Here is a 23963-nt window from a genome sequence, read left to right as displayed (position 1 = left end):
TTACATATATAGATACCTTTGGAATGTCAGAGTAATCCCCTTTTTTTCCAGACCCCTCAGGGCATAATTTCCCACCAGACCAAGGAATCCCTTGTTGTTATCTTGTTTCCAAAATACCATCTCTCTATGTGCTGTAAATGTTAACTGTTAATTATCCTATACTCACCAATGTAAAAGTATATGTCTTTTCATTTTACTCTTTATCCAATCTCAGAGATTTCCCTGCTTTGCCTTTCTCCTGCCTCCCTAATCTGCCACTAACGAATTTTGAATTTCGTGCCTCCTCCTTTGATTGTAACAAAGATAAAAAGCTGGAGTTTTACACGATAAAGACTTCTAATTTTAAAATGTTGAAAACTGCTGCAAAGTTCTGACTAGTTAAATATAAGGGAAAGTTGTATGTCAGGCTCCTTAAAAGAGAGAAAGGATTTGTCCTTGCCCCTTCCTCATTTCCGCTCTGTGCAGCAGGCCCTAGCAGCCATCTTAAGGCCATGAGGTATCCAGGTGGAGGTGTGTTCCAGCTTGCTAAAGCAGAGAGAGAGAGAGTCTGAGGTCTTTGATAAAGGTGGAGATGCCACACCAATCTTGGACACACACCTCCAGACTTCACCAACAGACGGGATTGTTTTGGGTTTTCTGTTATACACAGCCGAATATAATTCTAAATAATAGAAGTCAAATGTACTGGAGGGGTAGGGACTTTTGGTATGACAGTAAGAGGAGTTCTGCAGACCAGCTTCCCAGTGAAACTAGTGAAAATTATTCAAAAAAATAAAATGATGGAAGTCTCTGGAAATGGTCCTAAAGGATATAGCAAATGACAAAACATTTATTCATGAAAACCTATGAGAGTTTGGAAAGAATGAGTCAAGATAGTAAGAAGCTAGGAAAATTCCTTGTCAAGTAGAATGGGGAAACTGAGACACGATAATTAAATAAGGCCAAACAATCTGATCAATTTACAGCCAGGTAGTGAATTGCAAGAGCTTACCTTCCCTATCCAAGGACACTTGAGAGCAAATGGTTTATACCTCCCCTCTAACCAGAGAATTAACATCTTAAATCACCCTGGCATGAAGGCAGGTAGCAGAGACTCCATTAGTGTCATTTGTGCCAGCCAAACCCAAGGACGGATGAAGTCAGGGGGACAAATAACAAAAAACCTGATTAGAGCCAGAGAGACCCAAGATAAAAGTAAAGCGGTGAGAGAAGAACCAAGATGGCAGCATAGGTGAGCACCTGTACTTTCTGCCTCTCACAACCACATCAATACCACAACTAAACGGCAGAACAACTACCACCCAGAACCGCGGGAAGCCTGGCTGAGTGGAAGTTCCACAACTAGAGAGGTGAAGAAGGCGCATTGAGACTGGTAGGAGGTGTGGAAGTGCAGAATGGGCTGGCACCTGGATGAGCTGCTCTTTTCATCAGGATGGGGATACAAGCTCCCGCTTGATCTGAACTCCAGTTCCGGGCGAGACTCTGGGGGACCCAGGCACATACGAAGAGAAACTGGACTGTCTGGCATTGGGACAGAAACATGAAGGCAGCTTTCTCTCAGAGGTGCTCGCAGCAATCATTGTTCCTGCATGGAGGTGTGGGACGTGGAGAACCGGGGACTTCTCTGGTTCAGGTCTGACTGGCAGCCATAGCTGTTAGCTCCGCCCTGGTGATTCCCAGAGACCCCACCCCACCCAAGCTGTGCACATCTGCTTTTGCATATGAATGGCCTGTCCTTTCACCTAAAACCTGTCAAACCGCAGCTGAGTCAGAGAGCCCCAGAGCTTCCAAAAGAAGGCCCAAGGCCCTGCCGGCCTTGCTTCACAGCTAGGCCTTGTATGGGCACTTTCATACCCCCTAAAAAGAGGGGGAATCTGCAGATGTCTCTGTAGCTCCTGCTGGGCAGCCCCAGACAGTGGCTGACCTTACATCTCCTTGGAGACCCAAGAGCCAGTATACCCAGTGGTCAGAGTGAGACCATACCAGATTACAACTCCTCACACCCATAAGAGACACACTCAAGGGACAGACTCAGTGAGCACCAAAGCCCTACTGAAGCAATTTCTGCCCCATAAGGGTGTCTCCTGCACAACACATCTTCCAGTGTAGACACAGCTGGTTATCACAGCCAACTGGCCTGGAGGTCAATTTCTCACAGTGATACCAACAGCAATCAAGGGTTAACTACACCAAGACTGTGCACACCACCCAAAAAGGAATGCACCAAGAGCGACTACCTCAGGTGACTGGAGAGGCTGAGCCACTGGGCCCTATAGGACACCAACCACACAAGGCCACTCTATCAACTCAAGGAGACTTAGCAGCAACCCAGTACATAGAAATAAATACAGGGAAGCAGCCAAAATGTGGAGACAAAGAAACAAGTCACAAATGAAAGAAATGGATGAAAGCAAAATACTGGATATAGAGTTCAAAACCACGGTTATAAGGTTACTCAAGAATCTTCTAGAAACCTCTGAGAAATTTAGTGAGACCCTCAAGTATATGAAAAAGGACCAATTAGAAACTAAACATACACTGACTGAAATAAAGAATAATATACAGAGATCCAACAGCAGACTAGAGCAGTGGTCAGCAAACTCACTAGTCAACAGAGCCAAATATCACCAGTTCAACAATTGAAATTTCTTTTGAGAGCCAAATTTTTTAAACATAAACTATATATGTTAAGTACATTTTTATTAACTTAATTAGGGTACTCCTAAGGCTTAGGAAGAGCCACACTCAAGGGGCCAAAGAGCCACATGTGGCTCGCGAGCCACAGTTTGCCAACCGCGGGACTAGAGGATCCCAAGAATCAAGTCAAAGATTTGAAATACGAAGAAGCCAAAAACACTCAACCAGAAAAGCAAAAGGAAAAAAGAATCCAAAAATATGAAGATAGTGTAAGGAGCCTTTGGGACAACTTCAAGTGTACCAACATCCGAATTATGGGGGTGCCAGAAGAAGAGAGAGAGCAAGATATTGAAAACCTATTTGAAGAAATAATGACAGAAAACTTCCCCTACCTGGTAAAACAAATAGACTTACAAGTCCAAGAAGCACAGAGAACCCCAAACAAGAGGAATCCAAAGAGGACCACACCAAGACACATCATAATTAAAATGCCAAGGGCAGAAGACAAAAAGAGAATCTTAAAAGCAGCAAGAGAAAAACAGTTAGTTACCTACAAGGGAGTACCCATATGAGTATCAGCTGATTTCTCAACAGAAACTATGCAGACCAGAAGGGAGTGGCAAGAAATATTCAAAGTGATGAACAGCAAGAACCTACAACCAAGATTACTCCACCCAGCAAAACTATCATTTAGAATTGAAGGTCAGACAAAGAGCTTCACAGATAAGAAAAAGCTAAAGGAGTTCATCACCACCAAACCAGGATTATATGAAATGCTGAAGGGTATTCTTTAAGAAGAGGAAGAAGAAGAAAAAGGTAAAGATAAAAATAATGAACAACAAAGTGACAACACATACATATCTATCAAGTGAATCTAAAAATCAAGTGAATAAAAAAATCTGATGAACAGAATAAACTGGTGAATATAATAGAATCAGGGGCATAGAAAGGGAGTGGACTGACAATCTCAGGGGGAAGAGGGCTTGGGGCGGTGCGGGACAAGATTGGACAAAAATTGTACACCTATGTACAAGGACAGTGGGGGTGGGGGATAAGTAAGGGCATGGGGTGGGGTGGGAACCAGGTGGAAGGGAGCTATGGGAGGAAAAAAGAGGAACAACTGTAATAATCTGAACAATAAAGATTCATTATTTTTTTAAAAAGTTAAAGCAGTGAAATGGACCAAAAAACAATCCAAAACTCCCCTATATACTCATTTTGATGAATCAACATATTGAAGGACATAACAGGGAAACTAATGAATATTGGGTTAAGACCCTCCTCTGAGCCCTTCCCTAGGATTCCCACCTGCAGAAGAGAAATAAAACCCTCAAGACAATGGATGCCAGCAAGGGCGCACTCTCTCTCTTTCTCTCTCTCTCTCTCTCTCTCTCTCTCTCTCTCTCTCGCCCGCCCATGCCTTTCTTCCATCAGAGGCGAGTATCATTACTTTTTTTTTTTTTTTTTACTTTTAAAAGTCAACTTTTTTTTTTCTTAATGTTCTAAATGTATTTAGGTTTAAAAAATCAGTCCCAAAGCTTTTGATGTGCCCGTTGGGCATTTTTCTGCTTCCCAGGTTGACATCCTTCAAAGTCAAGGAGCAGCCTGTGTTGGAAATATGTGCTTCCCTAACTTGACCTGAGGAGCAGAAAGGATCCAGTAGGTGAGCCCTTCCTTGTGACAATGACAGCATTGGAATCTTCTCGCAGAATTGCTAAAAAGAGACATGCTATTTGACCATCAAAAAAAAAGAAGGCGAAGGAGGAAGAGGAGAAAGAGGAAGAGGAAGGCAGGGGGAGAGAGGGGGGGAAAAGGAGAGGAAGAGGAGGAGGAGGAGGAGGAGGAGGAGGAGGAGGAGAACAAGAACAAGAACAAGAACAAGAACAAGAACAAGAACAAGAACAAGGAAGAGAAAGTAGGAGGAAAGAGAAGGAGGGAAGGAGGGAGGGAAGGAAGGAAAGAGGGAGGGAGGGAGGGAAGGAAGGAAGGAGGGAGGGAGGGAGGGAAGGAAGGAAGGCGGGAGGGAGGGAGGGAAGGAAGGAAGGCGGGAGGGAGGGAGGGAGGGAGGGAAGGAAGGAAGGCGGGAGGGAGGGAGGGAGGGAGGGAAGGAAGGAAGGCGGGAGGGAGGGAGGGAGGGAGGGAGGGAAGGAAGGAAGGAAGGAAGGAAGGAAGGAAGGAAGGAAGGAAGGAAGGAAGGAAGGAAGGAAAAAGACATTGTTCAGAGGGACCTCATTGGGAAATTACTGCAGTGCAATGGGAGATGGGTACCAGAGGGGAGCAACAATTTTTTTTTAATAGAATGGAAATTAATGAAATAGAGAATAGAAAAATAGAGAAAACAGTCAAAACCAAAATCTGATTCTTTCAGATGATCAACAAAATTGACAAGCCTTTAGCTAGAAAGACTAAAAAAAAAAAAAGAGAAAAGATTCAATTTATTAGAATCAAAAATGAAAGCAGGATTATAACTTATCTTATGAAATAAGGGTTATAACTGTATGCCAACAAATTAGATAACTTAGAAGAAATAGACAGTCCATAATTCCTAGGACACACATTACCAAAAATGACTCAAGAAGAAATAGACAATCTGAATCAACCCATAACAAGTAAAGACATTGAATTAGTAATCAGAAAAATGTCCAAAAGAAAAGCCCAAGTTCAGATGGCTTCATCAATGAATTCTATCAAAAACTTATTAAGAAGAATGCCAATTTTTAATAAAGCCTTCAGAAAAACAGAAGGCAACACTTCTCACTCTTTCTATCAGGCCAGTATTACCAGACAAAGACATCACAAGAAAACTACGGCGCACTATTTTTTATAAATATGAACACTAAATTGCTCAACAAAAGAGTAGAAAGCCAAATTCATCAACATATAAAATGATTTCATACCCTAACCAGGAATGCAAATTTGGTTTGACATCCAAAAATTAAATAATATAATACACCGACCATGTCAAAAAACCATGTCATCTCATTAGACACAGAAAAAACATTTTATAAAATCTTTTCATGATAAAAACACTCAACAGACTTGGAATTAGAGGGCAACTGACAAAGGGCAACTATAAAAACTCAACAGCTAACACTGTACTTAATGGTTAAAGACTGGAAGCTTGCCCCCTACTAAGATCAGGAACAAGACAAAGATTCCATTAATATGAAATGTTCACAATAAGCAAATTTATAAAAACAGAAAGATTAGTGGTTGCTTAGGCATGGAGGTCATGGGGAGATGCAAAGTGATAACTAAAAGGTGCAGGGTTCCTTTTTCAGGTAATAAAAATGTTCTAAAATTGTTTGTGGTGATGACTGCACACATCTGTAAATTGTACAGTATGTGAATTGTATCTCAATACAGTTGGTTTTTTTAATGTAGTATACCAATAAAATAATAATTAGAGAGGATATGCCATTGGCATTCATGGAAACCTAAACAAGAAGTTTCAGGAAAATAGTGAAGCAATAGGAAAGTGGATAGACTGCCAGTGTGTGCCAGGCAACTGCTCGAACAGGAAAAACTCACAAACCACCCATCATCCTTCAAAGAGAATGAATAAATTGTGCCATATTCCCAAAATGGACAGCAACGAATCTTACAAATGTAGTGTCTAGTGAGAAAAGTTAGTCCCAGAAGACTAAATATACTATATCATTTTTATTAAGCTCAGAAACAAACAAAACTAATGTATTATTTGGGTATTCATATATATGTGATAAAACTTTACCAAAAAAAAAAAAAAGCTGGTTTACAACAAATACAAAATTGAGAATGGTGGCTAGCTCTATAGAGAATCTTCTATGTGATCCAAGAAGATGAGGAAGAACAGTTGAAAGACGCTGTGGCAGTGTTAATATTCTCGTTCTTGGATCAGGTGGGGTGTTCACAGGTATTCTCTATTTCATTATGCTTTGTTATTCTCTGTATGAGTATAGTATATGCTTACATATATATTTCCTTTATAGCCAATAAACTGATAAAATAATCAAAGAAAAATCTTAAAATGAATGAGGGAGTGGAAACACAAAAATGTAGATGATTTTTTTCTGGAAAACTAAACAAGGGAAGGGGGAAACAGTACAACAGCTACTGGGAGACACAAGCTAATGGGAGAGATTTTAGAATGAAGGTAAATCAGATGGCTTTATAGGCTGAAGGGGAGAAGTCTGAAGAGAGAGGGGAAGAGAAGGGATTACCAATAATGGCTCCTGAACAGGCAGAGAGGAAGGGGTAGAAGTCAAGAACACTGGCAGAAGAGATGAGCTTAAAAAGAAGGTAGGCCTGTCCTGAGACTAGAGATAAGGAAGTGAAAATAGTTTGAACATCTAAATAAAACTTTGGGAGAAGGTAGGTAGAGATAGGCAGCAAGTTGAAGAAAATCATTCACAATGGTGTTAATTTTCTCACAGTAAGAATTGAGGTCATTTGTTGAGAATAAGGAAGGCAGGGATTGAGCACAGGGCTGGCTGCAAGTGGTGTTGGTTTGTAAGAGTCACAGGAAGTTGACAAGAAACAGTGAAAGGCATTTGCAGAGAATTAGAAATAAGGACTTGCTAGCAATACCAACCACATGATTGCCTGATTTTCTCCAGCAATTCTGTCTCTCTAATATAGGAGCAGAGAAGGCAGTTCGCAGCACTGTAGCTGGCACAGCAGGATGGAAACACAGGAATCCAGGGGCAGGTAAAAGAGAAACTAGACCAAAGATGTTAATTTTGGTTATCTTTAAATTGCAAGAATATATTTTTTATTTCTAAAAATTAATAACTAGATGCAGAAAAAAGCAAACAATGAAGGAAGTGTACAAATATGCTAACAACACTCATCCTAAAAGCAGTAGGAATAAGAGTAAATTCCCGCCCCGCACCCCCTTTGGTCTTTATTTACAAATTTCTATTATGGAGTTACATTTGCTTTTATAATAATAATAATTTTAAAAAAACTTTAAATGTGTCTAATGCCCAATGCAGAGTAATTTTTAGTTTCTGGAGGAACCAAGGCTTCAAAAAGTGCTACATTCTAAAAGCACAGATTTCACAATTGCTGCTGTTTTTTAGTCTTATTTGCTATGTTAGTTGCATCACTCTCTGCTTTGCCCTCTATTTTATCTCATCAACCTTTGCTCTGTTCATATTTTCTCCTTTAACTTAGTTTAAAAAAAAATAAGCCCCTAGACATTCCAGAATTTCAGTTGGCAATAATTCCAATCCTATAGATGAAAATAATATTGCACACATTTGACACTTGCTTGATACCTATTGCTATGGTATCAGTAAAGAGGAATATATCACTGGGCTATCTCCATCCTTTCAAAGAAGAAAATGTATGTCAGGTAAATAAGCATTTAAAATCTAGTTCTCTCACCCCCATAGCCTATGACCCAGTTACTCATGTACCAACTAAGCTCTGTGCTGCTGTTAGGACTACCATTGGCCTCTAACACTCTGGACACTGAGGAGACTAGAAAGCCAACTCTCTATTGAGAAGACAACTCCACGGGGAACCAGGCACAAAAGAGCTGACCCCCAGTTCTTTGTTAGTCCCCCCACGCCCCCATCCCCACCCCCTACCCCGCCATCTTTGATCTGAACAAGGTTGTCACTGTCAAAGGTCTATAGCAAGTCTCTAGCAGTCCGATTCCCAGTTTACCCTCTTCTTTGGACTGTTTTTCTAAGCTCAAACTCTCTAGTCTGTGGGATAAAATCCAAACTCCTGGCCTGAAAAACAGGGCCTTCCACAATCACTTTTCCAGCCTTGTCAAGCCATTCATTATCCCTCCCACCCCACCCGGCCCATGCATCTTACCATTCCCATCCTCTGGGCTTTTGCACTCTGCCTGTGCCTCCATTCTACTTGTGCCCAGCCAATATCTGTTCTTCCTTTAAGACCTCACTCAGGCACAATCTTCTTTTGAACACTAACCAATCATCCTTGCCTGTGGCAACTGTACAGTGTAGACACACCTCTCTCTAGCTGACAGTGGTTCTCAACCTTCCTAATGCTGCGACCCTTTAATACAGTTCCTCATGTTGTGGTGACCCCCAACCATAAAATTATTTTCATTGCTACTTCATAACTGTAATTTTGCTACTGTTATGAATCGTAATGTAAATATCTGATATGCAGGATGTATTTTCATTGTTCGCGACCCACAGGTTGAGAACCGCTGCTAGCAGCTATAACTGCCAGCTCCAAGAGCATGGGGCTGACCTCTCTTCATCTTTGCCATCCCCCTGCTGGGCCCAACACCAGGCAAACAAAAGGTGCTCTATAATGTCTGTGGAATGAAGGCTGAATGACCCAGGTCATGGATCATGCCCCTTTCCGGATCACTGCTAAAGAGGCCTCTGAAGAGGAAAAAGTGAGGGGGGAACTATAAATCATTCATTCAAGAACAATTATGGTGCATGTATTACGCACGATAGAGCATATTTTTTAAGTGATATAAACCTGGTCTCCACTCTTAAGAAACACAGAGTTGCAAAGAAAAGCAACGTGTTCAGAAAAGTATCAAGTATCAAGTAAGTTTGGAAGAAAACACATATTTGAGAAAGTCAGACAGGCCTAGCAAGGACTCAATCCCAGATCTGTTTCTTACTAGCTATAGGACCCTGGGCAAGTTACTTACTTTCTCTCTGCCTCAGCTTCCCATCAGTAAAGATGTCTAACTCTAACTCATATTCTACCACTCCTGCTTCCTTCCCTCTGCTTCCAGCTATTCTGGATTTCTTCCTGTTCATCAGTCAGGTCACTCCTGACTTAGGATCTTAACACCTCTGGTTGCTAGAACACTTCCCCCAAATCTCAATCACACAGGTTTCTACTCAAATGTCACCTCCTCAGAGAAGAATTCCCTTACCATCTACTTAAAATAGCATTGCCCCATCCCACGTCATTCTTAATGCCCCTAACCTGATTTATTTACTTCATAGTACTTATCAGTACAGAAATAACAGTATAGCACTCTCCCCTTATCCACAGAGGATGCATTCCAAGATCATCAGTGGATACCTGAAACCTAGGATAGTACTGAACCCGATCCATGTTATGTTTTTCCTATACATATATATGCATGATAAAGTTTAACTTTTAAATTAGGCACATAAGAGATTAACAACAACAATAATAAAATAGAACAATTATAACAATCTTATATAATAAAAGCCTAATATGTGAATCGACTGAATCACTGATCGCTATGATGTGCACTGAGTACTAAGGGGCAGACGCTCAACGCAGGAGCTGCCCCCAGCCCGCAGACCCCAGGCCAGCCAAGGCGGGTGCCAGCAGGGGGCCCCCCCAATCACCCCACAGATCAGCCCTGATAGCCAGCCAGGCCTAGGGACCCTACCCGTGCACGAATTTCATGCACAGGACCTTTAGTATAGGTTATAATAAAAGTTATGTGAATGTTCTCACTCTCTCTCAAAACACCTTATAGGCCCGGCTGGTGTGGCTCAGTGGTTGAGCAGTGACCCATGAACCAAGAGGTCACAGTTCAACTCCTGGTCAGGGCACATGCCCAGGTTGCAGGTTCAAGCCCCAGTAGGAGGCAGCCAATCAATGACGTTTCTCTGTCATCGACGTTTTTCTCTCTCTATTCCTCTCCCTTCTTCTCTCTCTAAAAATCAATAAAATACATTTTAAAAATTAATTTTAAAAAAAGAATACAAAATACCTTATTATACTGTATTCAACTCTTCACTTAAAAAGGAAGCACTTTACAGCTCCTCTTTTGCATATCAGAATTGCCAGCATCACTACTTTTACGCTTTGAGTTCATTATTAAGTAAAATAAGAGTTACTTGAACACAAGTGCCAATAACCAAGACGGCTACTAACTGACAAATGAGTGAGTAGCAAATACAGCATGGAGAGGTTGGGTAAAGAGATGATTCACATCCCAGTAGAGAGGGAGCAGGATGATTTATGATTTCATCACACTACTCAGAATGGCTTACAATTTAAAACTTACGAATTATTTCTGGAATTTTCCATTTAATGTTTTTGGACCACAGATAACTGAAACTGTGGAAAGTAAAACTGTGGGTAAGGTGGGACGATTATATTTGTTTATTCTCTTTCTTTTCTGTATCTCCTACTAAGATATAAATTCCTGAGGGCAGGGTCTTTGTCTTAGCTGGACCCCAGATCCTAGAATTCCTGGCACACAGTAGATACTAAAAAAAACATTGGTTGAGTAAATGGTGACAACATGAAAATAATACCTACATCTAAAGGTTTTGTGAAGGTTAAATGAGAAAGAGTGTACAGAGAGGAAAATAAAGTGTTTAACAGCCTAGCACACACTAAGCTCACTTATGTTGGCTATTACTATTATCAAAGGAATCCAGAAGAGGGTGAGGTCAGCATGGGCAGAGGCAGTTACAGAAAGTTTCAAGGAACAGGCAGGTCTTAAGCTTGATCTGGAAGGATAAGATTTTTCTGATAAGTACAGAGGTGGGGGCAACTGCAGGAGGCTGGTAGGCTGTCCTACTCTGTACGAGCCACCCCTCCCCCACGTGTTCTCCTCACACCTCCATTAAATACAAAGTCATCACACTAAGAATCTTCTATTGACCAGACTACCCATCCATCAATCCATTCTTTCATTTCTATGGCACCAAAACCAAGATGAATTTCACAATAGGACATACAATTATGTTGAATTAATTTCAGGATAGACCAGCAAACCAGGCTTATTTCTATCCTAAAGAAATACTCATGTCAGCATTAAAAAGCATGCACAGGGACTACAGCCTGACTTGTGAGGGGAAAAGAAAAAAGAAGCCAGAATGTCCACTCACAGGGAAACAATAAACACACTATAAGGCATCCATACTGTGTGTAGAGATTAAACTGAATACAACTGATACTTACGTACTAATGTGAAATAATCTCCAAAATATATTCTTATATGGGGGGGGGGGGATGTTGGAGAATACACACTATGTGATCTCATTTATGTAAAACAAACAAAAATTTTAAAACTGCACATATAAAACCTAAATATTTCTCTGGACATACATATATACATTAATATATGTATTTAACCACTGTATGTTCAGCTCTTCAACACTGCCTGAAACTTGGTAGTTTTCAAAAAATGTTTGTTGAATGAATGAAAACACATGTACATGAATACAAAAGAATTAGAAAATTGATCTGCTTTCCATGCTAAATATTTCTGTACTATCCGCATTTTAAGAGGCTGTGTTAATGCATTACTTTGTATAACTAAAATAATGGAAAATAGTTCTTAAAAATGTTGCAGGGCCTCGATAGACCACAAAGGCGTATATGCACCAACTCTGAATAACTTCTCAAAAAATATATTGTTAATAATATTAAGTTAATATAATATTAAGCTAATATTATATTAACGTAATCGTCTTGAGTAATTAGGGCTCTTAAGCAGCAACTCAACGCTCACTTTACCTCTCCAGCATAAGGCGAATAGAAAAGTGCTGGGTTTTAAATCAGCTACTAAAAATCAGCTACTGCAATGGCAGGTCCTTTCTAAAGAGCGCTCTTCTTGCAAACCCAGGCTCCTCTGGGGGAGCGGCCCTCGCGCCCCGCCTTCTCCCGAGCAGAGTGAGGAGGGCAGGTGAGCAGGTGGACGTGGAACGTCCACGGGGTAGGCGCGCCCACACAGCGCAGGGGGAGGCAAACTTACTTTCCTACTGGCCCCTTCCCTAGCTGTAATCTGCCTCTCCAGTCCAGGCATCATCTCCCGGAGAAGCCTATTTCTTCTGCGATCCGGTCCAGAGCCCGACGGTCACCTAGTTAGTGAAAAAGAAGGCGGTATTAAAACCCAGGGGCAAGGGGAGCCTGGTGTGGACGGCATCTCTGCGGTTCGGCTCTAACAAGAGGCGGGGCATGGGAACCGACCCCAGCATTTCGGATGAGGGGATCCGCTGCCTTCGCCCCACCCACTATTTCAAAGTTGCGTGTCACCGCACCCCCGGCCCTTGGGGGCGCGGGCATGAGAGCGAGAGGGGAGGGTGGGTCTCGGACCCTCACCCTCGAACCGGAGGCCGGGCTGCCGACGCCTCAGGGTCATCGGTCGAGCCGGGACCCCTAGAGGGGCCATCCTGTCTCCCGGTCTCCGCTACCTCGGGCTGGTGCGCTCAGGTTCAGTCTTCAGCTCCAACGCGTGCAGGGGAGGGAAGGAGTGCGGGCGAGCCGCCAGACCCGGGGCCGGAGGTGTAGACCCCGGGGGTCGCCCACCGCGGCGGCGGCGGTGAGGTGCTGCAGGCGCCCGCGTGAGGTCCGCTCTCCAGCTCCGCGCCTGAACCTGACTCTGGGACACCGCGGTCCCCAGACGCCGCAGCAGCCTCGGAAGTGAACTCCGCACCTAGAAAATCGATCCGAGACACGCCAGCGCGTCCCGTTGATTTCCAACGGGTGACGGGCTCCGCGATGGGGGCCGGGGTGCCCGAGCCCGAGCTCCCAGTGAGGGAGGGGGCCCTGGGCGGGAGAACCGACTGTCCATCACAGGCCACGCCCTCCCAGCCCACCTCCCACGACAGCTCCGCCCATGAGCGCGGGACCCGTGTTCCACACGCTGAAAACTTGACTCCGCCCCGGAGATGCTATTGGCTGCAAGGCCGTGGGAAGCCACTACCATCAACCAATTGGAACGCACATCCAGCCCCGTGGAGGCGGAGGAACACCTCAGTAGCCAATAGAGAAGAGAAATAGCGAAGCGCTTCCTGAGTTCCGGGGTCGACTGAAGATGGCGGCCACCGAAAGGGGTTGGTGGTTGTGCGAGTTACTGAGGTGAGGAGTCGGTGGTGCGGGCCCACAGGTTTCTTGTCGCGATATAGTCCGCCCACGCGACTGAAGTTTGCGGGGAAGGGCTTCCTTTGTCACGAATCTGCGGCATTTTCTTAAGTCCGCTGAGCGGCTCTTTCACTTTGGTGTCTTCTCCATATAGACCGAAGCCGACTAGGTTAAAAAATATTCATGCTAAGTGTTTCAGTTTATCGCCTGCCCCACTGCTTACTGAGGGGTCGTTACCCTCCCTGTTTCAGCTTTTTATGTCACTTGTTTGCATCCAGTTTATCTGTCAAATCATTCATATGTGTTCCTCATTTTCCTTTATGACGGAGCCACTAATCGTTTCCAATCTGGCATGTCTGCCTTTTTGGTAAAGAAGAAATTGGATCTTATTCCTCACGCCTTAGTTCCTCCTCTTTCACTCACCAAAACTGTAGTTGTTAATATGTCATTTAAATACAAAGTTTATGCTCCTTTATTTTTAAATATATTTTTATTGACTTCAGAGAGGAGGGGAGAGGGAGAGAGATGGAAACATCAGCGGTGAGAGAGAATCGGATCCGCGGCCGCCTGCGCGCTCCCCGCCGGTGTTGCGCCTGCAGCCCAGGCTGTGCCCTTGGCGGGAATCCCTCCCGGGACCCTTCAGAGCCAGGCCAGCCCGCTGTCCTCTGAGCAACCGGCTAGGGCCACCCTTGCTTCTTGGCCGTCCGTTGATTTTTATTTCTGATTAACGTAAGAATGGTTATATAAAATATTACGGCATGTATCTTTATGACATAAGTAATAAACTGTTTCTTATAGAACATTTAGGAAATAGATGAGCAAAAATGAAAATTCGCCAAGAATGCTACCATCCAAAATAAAGACTATAAACATTTGGGTGAAAAAATTAGACTTTTCCCCCCACGTTTGTTGTTGATACAGTACTGTATTTTACTTGTCTTGCCCTACACTAATAAAACGGAAAGACCTAGTCTATTTTACCCAACCAGGTCTTTTAACGCCTACATACAGGGTGTGGCAAAAGTAGGTGTACAGTTGTTCATATGGAAAATAATAAAATAAATAATAATTCAAGAATAAACTCTGTTTTGTCCTTTCCCCCTCCCCACCCTTTTAGTTCAGGTTGAAAATTTATAATTAGCAAAATAGCATCCTGATTAGCAGTATTAACGTATTCGCTCCAAAATTCAGGTATTCATTGTTCATTTTTGTCCCTCTATTTCAAATTCTATAATGATTTTTAAAAACATTTTGAGTGCAAAAGCCTATTTTGGATCCTTCTTATTCTTCCCTGTCACTTGAAATGCCCCTAATTTGCTGCTTTGCATATTCCCTGTCATTTGAAATACCCCTAATTCAGTACTTTGCACATAGTAATTGCTAAATAAATGTTTGCTGAATAACTTTTTTTTTTTGGTATAGCATCACAGAAAAATATCCTCAGCTATCTGAAAAGCCTATTAAAATATGCTCCCTTTTCCTAGTATGTATCTGAATGAGTTTGCATTTACTTCATATACTTCAAATAAAACAACATATCACTACAGGTTGAATGCAGAAGCAGGTACAAGAAGCCACTATCTTCTGTTAAGCCAGACATCAATGAGATTTGCAAACTAAAACTGTGACATCCTTACTAAGTTTTTGGTTTGGAAAATACAGGGTTAATTTAAAATAAAAATGTTATAGGCCCTGACTATCCTCCCCATATGCCAAGTGTGCCGGTTCAATCCTGGGTCAGGGCACATACAAGAATCAACAAATGGCCCTAGCTGGTTTGCTCAGTGAAGAGAGCATCAGCCTGCAGACTGAAGGGTCCTGGGTTTGATTCCAACCTTCATTGCAGGCTTGATCCCTGGGGCATGTGTGGGAGGCAACCAATCCATGATGTTTCTCTTCTCTCTCTCCCCCTCCCTTCCACTCTCTCTAAAAATCAATGGGAAAATAACCTTGGATGACGATTTACAAAAAAAAAAAAAAAAAAAAAAAAATCAACAAATGAATGCATAAATAAATGGAACAACAAAATTGATATTTTTCTCTCTGTTTCTCTCCCTCTCTCTAAAATAAGTAAATAAAATTTTTTAACAATAAATAAAATAAAAACTGAATATCAATAAGATATTTACTTTCCAAAGAATTTGCGTTTATTTAAGTTTTAGTATTTTATTGTTTTTGTGACCTATAAGGCCCTCAAATCCATCATAAAGGATAGGCATGGTATTACAAATACTAAGTTAGGTACCAAGCGTAAGAGAAAAATATAACTTGAGAAATTATTTCACCATAATTTAAGAGACATTGAGGAGGTAATCAAATTTTGCATTCATATATATTTATTGTATGCCTTCTCTGTACCAGGTATTATGGGATATGGTGGTGAACAAGCCTGGTTCCTTGTGTTTTCAGAGCTTCAGTTGATGTGGCAATAATAGAGAATCTTTTAGCAGTAAGTGTGGGAGTGAGTTCACTAAAGTGCACAAGGTAGAACATTAGTGGCTTTTTTGGCAACTCATTCAGAGGCAAATAAGGGAAGGCGGTGATTTTAGGGTCATGTACGCAGATCAAATAGAGAAATTAAAATTCTATTCCTCTTACCCTAGAAATTGTTCTACTTGATGTGAAGTGAGAGAAATTTATTGGGGTGGCATTGCTCAACATGAACATACAGGTTTCAGGTGTGAGTTTCTATGTTACAAGATCTGTATATTGCATTGCGTGCCCACCACCCACAGTCAAATCTCCTGTGACCATATATTAGGACCCCCTTCTTCCCCTCCTCTTCTCTCTGGCAACCACTACTCTGCTGTTTGTGTTCACGAGTTTCAGTTTTATATCCCACATGTGAGTGAAATCATATGGTTCTTAGTTTTTTATGACTTATTTCACTTAGCATAATGTTCTCAAGATTCATCCATGCTGCAAATGGTGCTATTTCATCCTTTCTTATGGCAGGACACTTTGGTTGTTTCCATGAATTAGCCACTTTGAATAATGCTGCAATGAACATAGGGGTGCGTATACATGTTTTCGAGTTTTTCAGATATATATCCAAGAAAGGGATTGCTCTGTTCTTAATTTTTTTGGAATCACCAGACTGCTTTTCGTAGTGGTTGTACTAGTCTATATTCCCACCAGTGGGAAATGAGGGCTCCCTTTTTTCCACAACCTCTCCAACACTTGTTATTGCTTGTCTTGTTGATAATGACCACTCTAACAGGTATGAGGTGATATCTCATTGTAGTTTTGATTTGCATTTTCCTAATTGCCAGTGAGGTTGAACATCTTTTCATATATCTACTGGCTATTCATATGTCTTCTTAGGAGAGGTGTATTTTCAAATCCTCTGCCCACTTTTGACTGGGGAGTTTGTTTATTTGGTGTTGAGTTTTATGAGTTTTTTATATATTTTGGAAATTAAACCTTTGTTGGAGCTACTGTTTGCAAATATCATCTCCCATCTGGTTGGCGCCTCTAGTTTTGTTGTCAGTTTCTTTTGCTGTGCAGAAGCTTTTTAATTTGATATAGTCCCATTCATTTATTTTTGCCTTTACTTTTCTTACCTGTGGGGTCAACTTCATAAGATTTTTTTTCTACTACCAAGGTCCATAAGTTTAGTACCTATGTTTTCTTCTGTGTAACTATTGTTTCAGGTCATATATTTAGGTCTTTGATCCATTTTGAATTACTTTTTATACATAGGGACAAACTGTAATCCAGTTTCATTCATTTGCATATGACTTTCCAGTTTTCCCAGCACCATTTTTTAAAAGACTATCTTGACTCCACTGTGTGTTTTTGGCTCCTTTGTCGAAAATTATCTATCCATATAAATGTGGTTTTATAGCTGGGTTCTCTATTCTGTTCCATTGATCTATGTGTCTGTTTCTCTGCCGTACCATACTGTTTTGATTTCGTAACTCTGAAGTATAATTTGAAGTCAGGTAGCGTGATACCTCCAGCTTCATTCTTTTTTCTCAGGATTGCCTTGGTTATTCGGGGTCTTTTGTGGTTCTATACAAATCTGATGATTTCTCATTCTATTTCTTTAAAAAATGCCATTGGGATTTTGATAGGAATTGCATTAAATCTGTATATTGCTTTGGGTAATATGGCCATTACTGTGTTGATTTTTCCAATCCATGAACATGAGATATTTTCCATATTGTTGTGTCTTTTTTAGTCTCTTTTAATAATGCTTTGTAATTTTCAATATATAGGTCTTTCATGTTCTTTGTTACATTTATTTCTAAGTATTTTGTTCTTTGATAGCAATTGCAAAAGGAATTTTTTTTCCCGTTTCTTTTTCTGAAGTTTTGTTGTTAGTATACAGGAAGACAATGGATTTTTGCACATTGATATTGTATTCAGCAACTTGACTGTGTTTGTTTATTGTTTCTAATAGTTTTTGGTGGAGTCTTAGGGTTTTCTAAAGAATCATGTCATCCGCAAAAAGTGACAGTTTGACTTCTTCCTTTTCCATTTGGGTACCTTTTACTTATTTCTCTTGCCTTATTGCTCTGCCTTGGAATAAGAGTGGGGAGAGTGGACATCCTTGTCTTGTTCCTGATCTCAGAGGAAAAGCTTCCAGTCTTTCACCATTGAGTATGACATTAGCTGAGGGTTTTTCAAAGATGGCCTTTATTATTACTTTCCTTCTATTCCTATTTTATTGAGTGTTTTCATAATAAATGGATATTGTATTTTAAATGCTTTTTCTGCATCTATTGATAAAATAAGACTTTTATTCTTTCTTTTGTTAATGTGGTGTATTACATTGATTGATTTGTATATGTTAAACCATCCTTGTACCCCTGGAATGAACCCCACTTCATCGTGATGTATTATTTTTTTTGATGTACTGTTGTATTCCATTTGCTAGTATTTTGTTTAGTATTTTTGTATCTGTATTCATCAGAGATATTGGTCTGTAATTTTCTTTTTTTGTGTTATCTTTGCCAGGTTTTGGTATCAGGATTATATTGGCCTCATAGAATATTTTAGGAAGTATTGCCTCTTCAGTTTTTTGGAAGAGTTTGAGAAGGGTAGGTTTTTAATCTTCTTTGAACATTTGGTAGAATTCACTGGTGATGCCATCTGGTCCTGGACTTTTGTTTTGGGGGAGATTTTTGATGTTTATTTCAATTTCCTCACTGCTGATCATTCTATTTAGATTTTCCAATTCTTCATGATTTATTCTAGGAAGGTTATATATTTCTAGGAACTTATTCATTTCTTCTAAGTTATTGAATTTGGTGACAAAAAAAAGCTTTTGTAATATTCTAGTATGATCCTTTGTATATCTGTAATGCCTGTGGTGACTTCTTTTTCATCTCTGATTTTATTTATATGGGTTTTTTCCTTAGTGAGTCTAGATAGGGGTTTGTCAATTTTATTAATATTTTCAAAGAACTAGCTCTTTGTTTTATTAATTTTTTTGTATAGTCTTTTTGTTCTCTATTTCATTCAATTCTTTTTATTATTTCCTTTCTTCGGGTTGCTTTTGTTCTTTTTTCTTCTAGTTCTTTTAAGATGTAATGCTAGATTATTTACTTGGGATTTTTCTTGTTTCTTGAGATAGGCCTGTAATGATTAAACTTCCCTCTTATTACTGCTTTTGCTGCATCCCAGACATTTTGATGTATTGTATTGTCATTCTCATTTGTCTCTATATATCTTTTGATCTCATCTTTTATTTCTCCTTTGACCCAGTCATTTTTTAGTAGTATGTTGTTTATTCTCCATGTATTTGTGGGTTTCTTTACATCCTTTTAGCTGTTGATTTCTAATTTCAAGGTATTATGGTCGGAGAATATGCTAGGTATAATTTCAATCTTCTTGAATTTGTTGATGCTACTTTCTGGGACCCAACATATGATCTGTTTTTGAGAATGTTCCCTGTGCAGTGGAGAAGAATGTATAATCTGATTTCTGGGATGAAAGGTTTTGTAAATGTCAATTATGTGTAGTTTCATTTAAGGCCAGTATTTCTTTTTTAAAAATATATGTTTATTGATTTCAGAGAGGAAGGGAGAGGGAAAGATAGAAACATCAATGATGAGGGAGAATCATTGATCGGCTGCCTCCTGCACGCCCACACTGAGTATTGAGCCCACAACCCAGGCATGTGCCCTGACCAGGAATCGAACTGTGACCTCCTGGTTCATAGGTTGACACTCAACTACTGAGCCACACCAGCCAGGCAAAACTGATATTTCTTTATTGATTTTCTGTTTGGTTGATCTGTCTAGAAATGTCACTGGAAGTATTAAAGTCTCCAATTATGATTGTGTTTTGATCTGTTTCTCCCTTTAGTTCTTTGAGTAGTTATTTTATATATGTCAGTGCTCCCTGGTTGAGTGCATATATATATTAAGAAGTGTTATGTTTTCGTGATGTATCATTATGAAGTGTCCATCTTTGTCTCTTGTTATCTGTTATCTTGAAATTTATTTTGACAGACATAATTGTGGCTATACCTGATTTTCTGTGGATGTTATTTGCTTGGAGAATCATTTTCCACCCTTTTACTTTGAATCTACCTTTGTCTTTGCAGCTTAGATATGTCTCTTTTAGGAAGCATATGGTTGGGTTTTGTTTTTTTATTCACTCTGCTACTCTGTGCCTCTTTATGGGTAAATTCAGACCATTTACCTTTAGGGTGATTATTGATATACTAGAGGCCCGGTGCACAAAACTTTGTGCACTCGGGGGGAAGGTGGGGGTCCCTCAGCCTGGCCTGTGCCCTCTCGCAATCTGGGACCCCTCGGGAGATAACGACCTGCTGGCTTAGGCCTGCTCCTGGGTGGCAGAGGGCAGGCCCAATCCCTAGGTGCAGCCCCTGGTCGAGCTCAGACCAGGGCTGATTGGGGAGTTGGGGAGCCGCCCCCTGTCATGCACAGAGCAGGGCGGATCGGGAGGTTGCGATGCCACCCTCAGTCACGCTAAGGGTAGGGCCAATTGGGGGGTTGGGGCACCACCCCCTGTCACACTCAAGGCAGGGTCGATGGGGAGGTTGCGGTGCCACCCCGTCACGCACAGAGCAGGGCCAATCCGGGGGTTGGGGCGCTGCCCCCTGTCACGCACAGAGCAGGACCCATCAGGGGGGGTTGGGGCTCCTTACCCTGTCACGCACAGAGCAGGGTCGATCAGGGGGTTGGGGAGCTCCCCCGTCACGCAGAGAGCAGGGCCTATCAGGGGGTTGGGGAGCTCCCCCCCGTCACACACAGAGCAGGGTCCATCAGGGGGTTGAGGAGCTCCCCCCAGCACTCACAAAGTAGGGCCGATAGGGGAGTTGGGGCACCGCCCCCATTGACACAGAGAGCAGGGCGGATCAGGGGGTTTTGGCTCCGCCCTCTATCACCCACAGAGCAGGGCCAATCAGGGGGTTGGGGCGCCACCACTGTCACATTCAGGGCAGGGCCGATGAGGAGGTTATGGCTCTACCCCATCACACACAGAGCAGGGCCCGTTGGGTGGGGGGGGTGTTGGGGTGCCGCCCTCTATCACCCACAGAGCAGGGCCGATGGGGAGGTTATGGCTCTACCCCATCACACACAGAGCAGGGCCTGTAGTGGGGGGGGGGGGCGTTGGGGCGCCGCACCCTGTCACACACAGAGCCGCAGGGCGATCAGGGGGTTGGGGAGCTCCCCCGTATCAGGCACAGAACAGGGCTGATCAGGAGGTTGGGGCACCTTCCCCTGTCACGAACAGAGCAGGGAGGTTAGAGAGGTTGTAGCCCCGCACCCTGTCACACACAGAGCCAGGGGGTTTGGGAGCTGCCCCATCACGCTGATCCCGGTGCCGGGAGGCCTCGCGGCTCCGCTGATCCCGGTGCTGGGAGGCATATTACCCTTTTACTATATAGGATAGAGGCCTGGTGCATGGATGGGGCTGGCTGGTTTGCCCTGAAGGGTGTCCTGGATCAGGGTGGGGGTCCCCACTGGGGTGCCTGGCCAGCCTGGGTGAGGGGGATGATGGCTGTTTGCAGCTGGTCACACACCCTTCAGGGTGGGGGTCCCCACTGGGGTGCCTGGCCAGTCTGGGTGAGGGGCTGAGGGCTGAAGCTCCCAACTGCTCCTTTTTTTCTTTTTCTTTTATTCTGGGCCAGCTTTAGCTCTGGCTCCAGCTCTGAGGCCTCTGCTGCTGAAAGCAGGTATCTGGTTTGTTTGGGTTCTATAATTGAAACAATGTATAACTCCAGCTCTGAGATCCCGGCTCACTGAAAGCAGGTTTCTGGGGTTTTGTTTAGCTTCTATATTCGTTACAATGTTTCTTAAACTGCAGGCTCAGGGGCCGGCAAGGCAGGCGGGGAACATTGGTTTCCTCTATCACTGGAGCAAGCAAGCCTCATGTTAGTTTCAAGCTGCCTGGCTGCTGGCCGCCATCTTGGCTGGCAGTTAATTTGCATATCGCCCTGATTAGCCAATGGGAAGGGTAGCAGTCGTACGCCAATTACCATGTTTCTCTTTTATTAGATAGGATGAGGACTTCCTATAACTGAAAGGTGCACCGCCCGCCTCTCCGGGCGGTGCGGGGGGGGGGGGGGGGGGGGGAGTCTGACCGCCCAGCTCTGAGATCCCTCCGCGCCCGCCGTAGGGCCTGGCCTCCCCGGAGCGGGTCGGAGTGTCCGACCGGCTGCGTGGTGGCCGGTGCCGGGCCGAGGGGTGGGGCTGGGCGGCGACCGACCACGGGGGAGGTCATAGGAGCGGAAGGCCTCACCGCCTGGCTCTTTCCTCCCTTCCCCCGTGGTCGGCTCCCCGCTTGCCCGCGCTGGGGCCGGGGGTCCATGCGGCCCTCAGGGCCCGGTCGGGGGGGGCCGGGGCCTGCGTGGGCCGACCGCCGGGCCCCATGGGGGGGGGGGCATTGGCTCCCCGGCCCACGGCGGGAGCCCGGCGCGGGCTGCCACCCGTCTGCTGCCCCCCCACCAGGCCCAGTGCAGCAGCGGCGGCAGCGGAGTGGGGCGCGTGCCCTAGCTCGGGGAGGCCGCCATGCTGCAGTGTGCCAGCCCCATGGGCCGGGCCTGCTCCGAGCGGATGCCGCTCCTCCAGAGCTGGGCCGCTCCACCTGCCGCACCCCGTTTGCTGGGCCTGTGCCGCCCAGATGCGCTGGAGTCCCGGTCTGCCCGCAGGCCAGCTGCGGGTGCTGTGCGGGGGGGGGGGGGGGGGGGGGGCCATCCTGCCTTGTGGTGAGTTCGAGCGGCAGCAGCAGGAGCCGGGCAAGGACTGCGCTCTCCATCTTGCCTTGGGTCCTCCATCTTGGGACAGAACCATGTACGCCCTCCATCTTGCCTTGGGTCCTCCATCTTGGGACAGAGCCATGTGCGCCCTCCATCTTGCCTTGGGTCCTCCATTTTGGGATGGTGCCATGTGCTTCCTCACAGGAAGAGGCCGCTGCTAGCCACACCCAGGATTTCTCTGGATTAACCAATGATGATCAAGGGAAGTGCACGCCATCACTATGACCACATCCTGTACCGACTCGCGCCTGGCCAATCGGCGGGGCCCACAGTGCCCTCTCCTGCCCCCACTCCACCCCCCTTTAAAACCCCTGTCCCATCAGGCCTCTCTCTCTCGGCCACTGGACTTTCCGCTGTGTCGGTGGGTCTGGTGAACGGGGAGCGCAGGCCGGCTTGCATAATAAAGGACTCTTTGCTTTTGCATCGGACTGACTGGCTCCCTGGGGGTCTTGGAAACTTTGAAATCTGGGCACAACATAACCATTTTATCTTTTGTTTTCTGGTATCTCTGTGCCTACTTTGGTTCTATTCCTTTGTGTTTTTGTCTGTTGGCTTGTTAGGCGGTATTCCATACTTCTTTCCTCTTTTCTTAAGCTATGTGTTCTGGCATGGGGATTTTTGTGGGTAGTTACCATTAGGTTTATAAAAAATAAAGTTGCATATATACCATAGTGTTTTTTTTTTCTTTTGAGTGCATCTGATCTTCATCCTCCTTTGCCAGTTTAGATCTTTACCCCCTCCTCTTTTATGTTTTTGTTGTCGCAAATTATCCCTGTTTATGCTGTAAGTTTTTTGATAATCTTACTCATAGTGTTGTGACCTTATGTCCTTTGTTTCAGGTAGAATAACTCCCTTGAGTATTTATTGCATTGGAGGTTTTCTGGTGATAAAATACCTCAAGTTCTGTATGTCTGGGAAAGTCCTATTTCTCCTTTCAATTTAAAGGGTAATTTTTCTGGATGTGTCATTTGTGGCTGGTAATTTCTCACTTTCAGACGTTTAAATATTTGGTTCCACTCTCTTCTGGCTTGTAGAGTTTCTGCTGAGAAACCAAATGAAATTCTGATGGGTTTTCCTTTGTAGATCATTTCCTTCTTTTCCCTGGCTGCTTTGAGAATTTTTTCCTTATCGTTAATTTGTGACAGTTTTAGACCAAGTGCCTTGGAGACAGCTTCTTTGGATTGAGGTAACTAGGTGTTCTGTTTGCTTCTTGGATTTAAGGATCTAGTTCTTTCCATAGGTTTGGAAAGTTCTCATCCAATATTAGTTAGAATAGAATCTCTGTTCCCTGCTCCCT

General features: G+C 43.5%; 2 protein-coding genes across 6 annotated transcripts in view; one reads left to right on the top strand and one right to left on the bottom strand.

Annotated features, from left to right (window-relative positions):
• Nucleotides 1–13145, bottom strand: part of ATP7B (ATPase copper transporting beta) — a 91083-nt gene extending 77938 nt beyond the window's left edge. For 3 of the 4 annotated variants that reach the window (XM_059684541.1, XM_059684543.1, XM_059684542.1), the window contains exon 1: nt 12320–12425. Coding sequence is in view for 1 of the 4 variants with exons in the window: in XM_059684544.1 (XP_059540527.1) it covers nt 12320–12373 (54 nt within the window). In the remaining 3 variants the exon portion in view is untranslated. Of the gene's footprint in view, nt 1–12319; nt 12426–12758 lie in introns of those variants that run through there. The other variant, XM_059684544.1, reaches the window with a different exon arrangement.
• Nucleotides 13146–13346: 201 nt separating this feature from the next.
• The window catches only part of ALG11 (ALG11 alpha-1,2-mannosyltransferase), a 29143-nt gene continuing 18526 nt past the window's right edge, over nt 13347–23963 (top strand). Inside the window, exon 1 of one of the 2 annotated variants that reach the window (XM_059684540.1) lies at nt 13347–13425. In XM_059684540.1, the coding sequence (XP_059540523.1) occupies nt 13382–13425 (44 nt within the window). In that variant the 5' untranslated portion in view covers nt 13347–13381. The remainder of the gene's footprint in view (nt 13426–23963) is intronic. The other variant, XM_059684539.1, reaches the window with a different exon arrangement.

Source organism: Myotis daubentonii, chromosome 2 (genome assembly GCF_963259705.1).
Source record: "Myotis daubentonii chromosome 2, mMyoDau2.1, whole genome shotgun sequence".
Classification (NCBI taxonomy): Eukaryota; Metazoa; Chordata; class Mammalia; order Chiroptera; family Vespertilionidae; genus Myotis; species Myotis daubentonii.
Note: the sequence above shows the minus strand (reverse complement) of the source record. Positions and strands in the feature narration are given on the sequence as shown.